The sequence below is a fragment of the Triticum urartu genome, chromosome 5 (assembly GCF_003073215.2).
Source record: "Triticum urartu cultivar G1812 chromosome 5, Tu2.1, whole genome shotgun sequence".
Lineage (NCBI taxonomy): Eukaryota > Viridiplantae > Streptophyta > Magnoliopsida > Poales > Poaceae > Triticum > Triticum urartu.
In genome coordinates this window covers 469,492,371-469,501,384 of record NC_053026.1, presented here as the reverse complement: position 1 = coordinate 469,501,384, position 9,014 = coordinate 469,492,371, and the positions used below count along the sequence as shown (strand labels likewise).

The following is a 9,014-nucleotide window of genomic DNA, read 5'->3' as shown; positions in this document are numbered from 1 at the left end:
CCAACTCAAACTCGCAGTTTGCGTCCCTTCCAAGCCTGCAAACCTCAAACTTTTTTTCGAGAGTACGCCAAAGGCATACCTTAGCTTTATAAAAGAGAGAAGAATATTTACAAGAAAGCGTGCCATCATATACTTGGCAACCGACAGAACAGCTGTGGCGCCGATTGTCTCGGTAAACCGAGGTGCACAAATTGCACATGATACTGACCTCAAGAAGTAATAACAGCTAAAAAGTCAAGGAACACCCTAGTATAAACAAATTAGAAGAACGGCGAGGGCAATTAGGTTGGCTTGTGTTCAGATTTAGGTGTTCCCTAAATCAGAAACTAAGAGCACAGTCATGAAAAAGATTAACTTTGCATGCAAACCAGAAACAAGTACCGCATCATATTACCAAAGGAACATACTCCGTGTTACATATACATGAAACGTATGCAAATGCAAACTGGGGGAAGACATTCCAACCATACTGCAACCATAGTGCTTTAACTATGAGCACATTAGCTGCACTGCTAAGACATGATCATAGGATAACAAGTCCCTTCTAAACTTAATTAAGGACATTTGTCATATCAAGTTATCATTTATGAAATATACTCACACACAGATGGAAATTCTGCACAGCATACTCAGCCAGTTTCCCTGTCCACAACTCTTGCCTGTTCCCTTGTCGTAAATGATCTGTACATCAGCAAAGTAGACACTGTTTTAGAGCATAGAGAAAACCCATACAAAGAGCACCGATGAAACAGAACCGCGCACTGCATGAATAGCCTAGATAAGGCGAGGAAGCAATACAACCAGTCTTGATAACAAACATATTTAAATTATTTCAGGGTTTATCAAGAAGTTACAACTGCATGCTCAACAATTAATGAGTATAACGATCAATCCAGCCACCTGTGAGAACTAAGAAGGCTCACCTATGAGAACGTGAGAGTTCGGGCGTACCTGAAGAGCTGGCCAAGGCGATCGATGTCAAAACCAGTTCCCCTGTCCACAACTCTTGCCTGTTCCCTTGTCGTAAATGATCTGCACATCAGCAAAGTAAGACACTGTGTTTTAGCACATAGAGAAAACCCATACAAAGGAACACCGACGAAACAGAACCACGCACTGCATGAATAGCCTACTAGATAAGGCCAGGAAGCAATGCAATCAGTCTTGATAAGAAACATATTTAAATTATTTCAGGGTTTATCAAGAAGTTACAACTGCATGCTCAACAATTGATGAGTATAACGATCAATCCAAACGCCTGTGAGAACTAAGAAGGCTCACCTATGAGAACGTGAGAGTTCGGGCATACCTGAAGAGCTGGCGAAGGCGCTCGGTGTCAAAGCCATAGGGTAGGTTCCCAGCGGACACAGTGGCCTCCTCGCCCGGCTCAAAGTTGCGCTTGAATGATTGCCTCAGTGTTTCCCACTTTGTGTCCTTGTCGGTGGCATGACAATGATCACCATTCAAGAGCCCTTTGCCCCAACTCTTGCATGGAGCTGGAGCATCACACACATAACAGTAGCACTGCATTTGAAAAGAAAAAGAACAGCAACGGGGCCGCATTACAAAAGCTATGCTGTCAACTCTGCTACTGTAATCATATTACCAACAGAATCAGGGACAGGGGGTGACAATGCTTGTGACTTACCATTTTACAATGCTTTGGGTGAGGAGTGGTGCTAAAGGGCAATTCAGAACATAAATGCCGCGGGTGAGGGAAATCCTTGCACGCTATCTGCAGAAGGAGGGCATGTTGTAGTAGCTGCGATTTAGAATGCCAACACAGTCCACAGGCAAAATGCAGTAAAACTGAAGATGCTCATCGACAGTAAGGGTGAATAACAGGGACAGATACTTCAGCAGACCACCTCCATGTTACAGGCTGAACAATGAAAGTCTTTCGGGAAAAGTATGTTCTGAAGCAGTGAACGTGCAATACATACTTAAATTAGAACATATGCTCGCTGAGCCACAGTTCGATTCGAAACGAAATTTCTGATGAAATCAGTGGTCTGCTCATCTCTAGGCACGGACTCCAGGCAGCGTAACAAGGTTTCGCACTGCTTCAGTGAAATGCGCAAAAATTGCGCGGATCAAAGCGGAAGGGAACAAACCAATCTGTACCTTGCCTTTGACCGCGACGATCTCCACCTCGTCTGACGCGCCGTCCCCCGCGCCCCTCCCCTTGGCGCCCACAACCACAGCCGGCCCGTCAGGGTCGCCGTCCAGGATCACGCAGTCGTCGTCCTCCTCCTCGTCGTCGTTGTCCTTTCTGGCGCGAACGCCGCGGGACTTGCCCTTCTTCCTCCGCGGCACTGGCACCGGCGGCAGCGATTCCCCGAGCAACGCGACCCGTCCGAGGGAGCCGGGCGAGACAGACGACCTCCGGGAGCCCTCGTCCTCGTCGGAGCTGATCACCACCACGTCGCGCGGCGGCGGGCCCATCCGCCGAGGAGCGCGATGCCGCCACGGCAGCCCGTGGGCTTCGGGTTTGAGCGCCGGGAGGGGAGCGCGGCGAGCTGGGAAGCGGACGAACAGGCTCGGCGAGGCGGGGAAAGTGGCCGCCGAGCGATTGGAGGAGGAAGGCGGCGCGAGCGCGGTATCCGATGTGTGACTGCGGACGATGTGGGGCCCACCCTTTGGCAGCTCGGGAGGGCGGCTGCTTTCGCCCGCCCGCTCTGGTTCTCGAAATTTTGAATTTTCGTATGGTACGCCACAGGATGCATACACGTGGACAGACCTTCACACTACTTTTTTTGACAAGATGAATATATTAATATTGCGAGGATACCAGATACACATAGCCTCTACACCAACAAGATATTTGAAGACATTCAAGATACACATGACATACGTTCATCAAAGGATGGATTTGATTAATTACAGCCTGCCAACCCTAGCCATCGAAGCCAAGAGAGCCAACCCTTCCGGCGGCTCCCCTCCGGCGGTGACCTCTTGGTCGTCGGTGGTGAGGGGGTCGCCGGATCCCGCGCGTGCGGATCGTTTAAGTTTTAGTTATAGACCCCTAGCAGCTTAGGTTTTTGTATTGTTCGACGTCTTGGCTTCGGCAACGATGACAACGATGTTGAATAAAGAAGCTCCAGATTCTTCTCTGGCGAGACGACCGTCTCTACGGTTAGCGATGGATTTGAGAACCAGTCTGTTCAAGCTGGGATGTCATGGCAGCGGCGACATCCTGTGGTGCACATGTGACCTTTGACTCCGCCGTTGCATCGGCGTTTGCTCCAACGTCTGCGCGGAGCTTGGGAAGTAGTTCAAGAGCGAATGCAGATTATGGTCTGCATTGATGACATCTGGAAGACGGAACATGTGTTGGATTCATGATTGATGGATAGCAGGTATGCTTTCCTTCTTCAGCATCTTAGCCGTGGTGGGGGTGCCAGATCTGGGGTTAGATGGCGTGTCCGGAGTTTTGCCCCGGGCTCATTTGTTCAACGGCAAGGACTTCATTTCTAGCGAGCCATCTTGAAGGCCCGTAAAGCTGCATATCAGCGATGGAGCCGCGTCGAGCTCGGATGAGGAGGTGATCTGTTATTTTTTCCTTGACGGTTGTTGTGGAGGTGCTGGAGATAGGCGACGGACGTTGGTGTCAAGCTCAGAGACGTTCTGCTGTCTTTTCAGTTTTGTCACGTCGATCTGTACCTGAACTGTATTTTAATATTTGTGATATGAATGAGACACGTTTTACCATAAAAAAGAGAATTATATTTTGCTTAACGCTGCAACCGTCGAACCCGAGCACCACCGCTGCCGATGTTCCCCATCTTCGGTGGCCTAGCCGCCCGATGAGCATTGCCTTCTGTTCTCGCCTATTAGATCTGGAACCAACGTCTTATGTCAGTTCACTTAGGCTGGTCACAATGGGCAAGAACATAAGCTAGTAACTTACACACTTCCCTAGACTATGTTACTACCTCCATAGTGGGTAGGAACATCTATGTAGTGTCATGCAACGATGTATTTATTAGGTTATAGACTCATTGTTTCTTGGAGTGTGTGATGTTCCGGTAACTTAGCTAGTTACCACAAGCACCTCTTTGTGACAGTCTTAACTGAAGCGGTACGTTTTGATCTGAGTTGTTCGCTGATCATACAATCCAATGTTCATTTTGATCTGAGTGTGTGATGTTTCATTAAATATGTGCCACATAAGCAAAGTTGTATTAGAGTATGTGATGTTATTCCTAAGTTCCTCCCCATTGTGACAGTCTTAACTGAAGCGGTACGTTTTGATCTGAGTTGTTCGCTGATCATACAATCCAATGTTCACGTTTTTATTCTAGGTCAAAGCGGTAGCAGCCAATCAGAGAGCACCACATGTCTCTGCTTAAAATGAAAAGAATTCGACTAGGTATTAGGCTCTGTAACTTTTACAAAAAGCTCATGTGCACTAAAAATATCACAACTTTTATTCTGCTAATCCAATTGACGTGAAACTTTTTGCAAATTATAGAGAAAAACATTCAACCAGGAGAAAAATATATTCAATTTTAAATAGTTAAAATGAATTTAAAATAGAGTCTCTTTTTACCTATATAGGGTCTAAAATGCAAACTATAATTCAATTCGTCTGGTTCTTTTTGCAAAATGATCCTAATTAGTTGAACCTTCAAAGGAACTCACTAGGATTCAAATTCGAACAAGGTAAAATTAAAATTAAAATAAATTTCAATAGAAACCTTAATTCAAATAAATTGAAACTTAACTAGTTTATAACTTTCAAACCATGGAATTAATAATAATAATGTTTGCACTTTAATTCCAGAACTTTGAGCTAAACTTTAGGAATGCATTTTTTGAACATATTGACCATATCAAATTCAAACCTAATTTGGATTTAATTCAAACTAAAATGGGACTTATGAACCAATTGAATAATTCAAATTAAATGGAAAGCTTTGGAAATGAATTCATGGACCAACTATGAACTAAATTGAATTCAACCGAGCCTTTTAAAGACTTAATTCAAGTTTAATTCAAATTCAAATTCAAAACAATTCAAAAAAGTTTGAATACTATTTCAACTTCAAATTTAATTTCAAATCAAACTTTGAATGATCTAAACCTCACTTGAACTATTTGAATCCAATTCAAATTTGAACTTGAATTTTATATTTAAACTATTTTCAAATTTCAATATGAAATCCAATTTGATACACAACCAAGTTGAAGTATGAATCATTTTGAAAACCAAAATTCAATCTTAGAAACAAATTTTGAATGAAACAAAACTAAGTCAAGTTATGAATGAAAATCATTTAAACCAAAATCCTAACACATACACCCTAGGATGTTGAACCAAATGGAGAAGAACCAAATCCTATCCTAAGCCAAACTACTTTGCTAGTGTGTGTGTGCTTGGTTCTTATTTGTCATTCATGCAAGCATTCCCTTTTGAATGGATTACGTTTTTATGTATGTTGTATGTGTTTGTTCAACTTTTAGATTGCAAGGAGTGCAACCCCTGTGAGTGTGAGCAGTGCACAAGTGACATCAATAACCAAGGCAAGTTTCACTTTGATTATGACTCCCCTACTTTGATTATGTATTGTAGTATGCCACGATAGGTATGTGAGTTCAGGCTTAAGCTATGACATTGTATGGATACCTAGTAGCAAAACCTTAGGTTCCATTACCCTGTTCCTTGTAAACAACATGTAGACAATGATTAGCTTGCTATGATATAATGGGGTTGGAATCACACTAGAAGACATGTTACTGTATATTGGTTGGCTACCTAATTACAACCTAACTAATCAATCATCTAGGTGGATTGGCTTTGATTGGGTCATTAGGGTGTGATTTGGGTGGGGCCTGCCGCGCAGGTTCAAAGGGACTGTTTGAGTTTTAAGTTAAGTAGCTTCCATGTGTAATCGTGAGTCATATGGCTCTGTCTTGACCAAGTAAGTTATGGGAACCATCCCAGGTAGACCAGCAAATGTAGGTGCGTAGGTTGGAGTGGGTCTACCTGCTGGAGCAAGCAACTGCTTCACATAAGTCTCGTCCTGTGACTACTCTACAGTTGAGTTTAGTAGCAGAAGGGTGCGACTTGGTCTTGCGGGTAAAGTACACAAACCTCTGGAGAGTGTGCAAACTGATCATGATTAGTCGTGTCCTCAGTCATGGACAACTTTGAGCAACATGGCTGAAAACTCTCTGGAAGATCCCATCATCATCTCTTCAATAAAAAAAACTTGGTGGGTTGAACAATGGGCCGGGATAGGTCTCTGCTTGATGACACTAATGGTGTGATGCTATTGGTCAAACTAGTGGGCTAAAGGTCTAGGGTTGTTGTGAGATGCCGTGGACCCAAGTATACTGCGGATTGTTGTGAGATGTAGTGTGTCCTATGTATAGAGTAGATCCACTTATATATGAAGATTGTATAAAACTATCGCTTTACGCAAACTAAGCCAAATTTTCACTTATTTGAAAAGCATGTAGGTGAGATATGACTGTTATAATTCTTGTGGAACCTGCCCATACATTAAATCTATAGATGCCTAGTGGCTGCAACATTATCATGTTGCAGGTGACTCTTCGAGGAGTGACTTACGTACGGCTACGTGCATCCACTCAACATGGTTCCTCGTGACGTAGATGGAGCTCTACCAAAAACTACTTCATTAGGCTTTGCTTATGTTTTCATTGTCGTGAATTCTTTGAGTTTGTAAGATTATTCATTTGGCTAACCTCTGATAGTGGTTTGTAAGACTTATGTTAATTCTAGATTATTGCGATTGGACGATACATGTTTGATATTAGATCGGTATCGTCTATGCTGGCGATTCGATCCAGGGGCCGGCACGATAAGCACGGGGAGCATCAGCAGAGCAATAGCATCCATCTGGCTGCCTGCCAGAGACCCGAAGCTCATAATGACCCTAATCAGGACGTGCCCGCACCGGGGACTCCATCAGTCCCGAAATCACTCTAGGACGATAAAGTATTAGGCAACACCAAAATATCTCTGAAACTTGGGTGATATTTCAGGCAACAGAAATCTGAAACTAGGATGACATATACCAGTCCCATTGACCCAATCCGGAACAGATCGGCAGATACATTAGAGAAATTTAACCAGGGTGCATATTGGTCTTAGCCTCTTAGGTCACGATCCAAACAACAAGCACGAAAATTTGTTAATGAACGACACTGGTTCACCATGCATGCGGTAGGTTCCTACTACGCCTTTCTCTCGCCTGCTTTTAGATCTGACTCGCAGACTTGACCAGCTCTTCGCTGAACTCCCAGAGTTGCTTCGCCAAGACGTCGCTCTCTCCCAATTTGCTCGTCTTCTCCTCGTTGCAGTCAGCAAAGTATTTGCCTGTGACTCCCTTCAGCTGATGGCTGAGCCCTACATAGCAGGTAGTTGCTGCTCCCTGGAAATGAAACCGCAAGGCATCCTCTATTAGACAAGGTTAAATTCAGAAGAAACTACACAACGAAATATTCGTTACTTGAAGGCAAGAGTAGAGGAGAACCTGGGGTACATTCTTCCAGATCAAGCAGGTGGCAACTTGAATTGCCTCTGCAAGTTAAACAGGAAATTCATAACGCCGTGGAGCCATAAAGGCACTTGCCATAAAATGGCGCATAGCTAAAACTTGATGACATTTGACAAATACATTCAAAAGAACAGAAAAATGGGCCGGGGAGCGTACTCATGACAGCATAGGAGTGCCTCATCAAATTGGTCATGATTACTCCAGGATGAAGGGAATTAACCGTGATGTTAGCTCCTTCCTCCTGTTTCAGTAACATACAGTTTATGGTGGGTCAGAATAGTTTGAAACTTTTTAAGACACTCTCAATTAGTATGAGCCCTCTATTTAGTATTGATCTTCCTCTGAATAAATAAGGTAATAGGCGAAAATATGGAGAGAGGAAAAGAATACCTTGAGCCGTCTAGAGAGCTCTTTAGCGTGTAGTATGTTCGCAAGCTTGGATTGTCCATAGGCCGACCTTCTGTCGAATCTGCCAGTGCAAAAACCATCAGTAACAGTTCAAGATCTTCTCCAATTCCAAAGAACCACAAGAAACCCATACGTTTTCTTGTCATTGAGTGTATCGAATTGAATCCCCTTCGGATAAGTATGTTCGTGGGCGATCGATGACAGATTCACGATGCGGCCCTCGATACCCGTAGACTCAGCAGTGGCTTTCATGTTATCAAGCAGCAGGTTGGTCAGCAGAAAGTGACCTGGTTGATCATAACAAGAGAGACAAATATCAGTATCAAAAAAGATACTGTAGATAGATAACTACCGATGTGTCGAGACAATATATACCGAGATGATTGGTGGCAAACTGCATCTCGACCCCATCTTCGGAGAGCTGGAAGGGACAGAACATCACACCTGCATTGTTTCTGCAGAGCACAAAGTTTTTGGACGGCTTGGTTACATATGGAAGAAGAAAATGGAGTATCATAAGATCGAGATGAAGCGCTCCGTTAGTTACATCAAGATGTTGAGAGGGAGGTTCATGGAGTTGAACTGCTCGGCGAAGGCCCTGACGGACTTGAGGGAGCTGAGGTCGAGCTTCAGAACGTCGACCCGGGCGGCTGGGTTCGCCTCCGTTATGCTCTTCTTCGCCTCCCACGCGGCCTCCGTGTTCCTCGCCGCGATGATGACATGGGCTCCTCTCAGGGCCAAGACCCTCGACGTCTCCAGGCCGATGCCGCTAGGTCCTCCTGTAAATAAAACACGAGTTTCTTTCAGAGTTTCCTTGCCCTGAATGGATCCTTCGAACATGCTACAAAAGGGACTGATTGTGACAGAACTTGAAGTTTACTCCAACAAATTGATGGTTTCGGGTGAAAGTTCCTCACTGCATGCCGGGACGACGACAGCGGTGTGTTGTGTGTTGTTACCTGTGATGACGACGGTGAGGTTCGAGGCGTCGACGCCGTCGGTGACCTGCTCCGCCGTGGACGCCGACCCGAACCCGCTGGCGCCCGGCCTGCCGGTGATGAGCGACAGGAGACCCAT

The 9,014-nt window shown here is 44.7% G+C and overlaps 2 protein-coding genes across 2 annotated transcripts; both read right to left on the bottom strand.

Annotated features, from left to right (window-relative positions):
* Positions 1-369: 369 nt before the first annotated feature.
* On the bottom strand, positions 370-2,643 carry LOC125556336. The gene is made up of 5 exons (XM_048719088.1): positions 2,125-2,643; positions 1,649-1,735; positions 1,310-1,524; positions 952-1,032; positions 370-681 (listed from the first exon to the last, which is right to left on the bottom strand). Exons 1-5 carry the CDS (start codon positions 2,443-2,445, stop codon positions 630-632), a joined length of 756 nt encoding a protein of 251 aa, XP_048575045.1. The 5' UTR covers positions 2,446-2,643; the 3' UTR covers positions 370-629.
* A 4,445-nt stretch (positions 2,644-7,088) lies between these two features.
* Positions 7,089-9,014, bottom strand: LOC125556335 (short-chain dehydrogenase TIC 32 B, chloroplastic-like). Its single transcript, XM_048719087.1, has 8 exons — positions 8,897-9,014; positions 8,485-8,716; positions 8,313-8,392; positions 8,071-8,224; positions 7,920-7,998; positions 7,686-7,770; positions 7,506-7,540; positions 7,089-7,403 (listed from the first exon to the last, which is right to left on the bottom strand). The coding sequence occupies exons 1-8, from the start codon at positions 9,012-9,014 to the stop codon at positions 7,230-7,232; spliced, it is 957 nt and encodes a 318-aa protein (XP_048575044.1). The 3' UTR covers positions 7,089-7,229.

Bases quoted from the DNA above. Each gene is read 5' to 3' on its own strand.
- LOC125556336 (XM_048719088.1), bottom strand. From the start codon at position 2,445: ATGGGCCCGCCGCCGCGCGACGTGGTGGTGATCAGCTCCGACGAGGAC. The intron at 1,525-1,648 runs GTAAGTCACAAG...TTTCAAATGCAG, and splicing joins ACCCAAAGCATTGTAAAATG to TGCTACTGTTATGTGTGTGA. The intron at 1,033-1,309 runs GTATGCCCGAAC...GCTGATGTGCAG, and splicing joins CGCCTTCGCCAGCTCTTCAG to ATCATTTACGACAAGGGAAC.
- LOC125556335 (XM_048719087.1), bottom strand. From the start codon at position 9,014: ATGGGTCTCCTGTCGCTCATCACCGGCAGGCCGGGCGCCAGCGGGTTC. The intron at 8,225-8,312 runs GTATATATTGTC...ATGATCAACCAG, and splicing joins GTTTGCCACCAATCATCTCG to GTCACTTTCTGCTGACCAAC. The intron at 7,404-7,505 runs GTTCTCCTCTAC...TTTCATTTCCAG, and splicing joins TCTGGAAGAATGTACCCCAG to GGAGCAGCAACTACCTGCTA.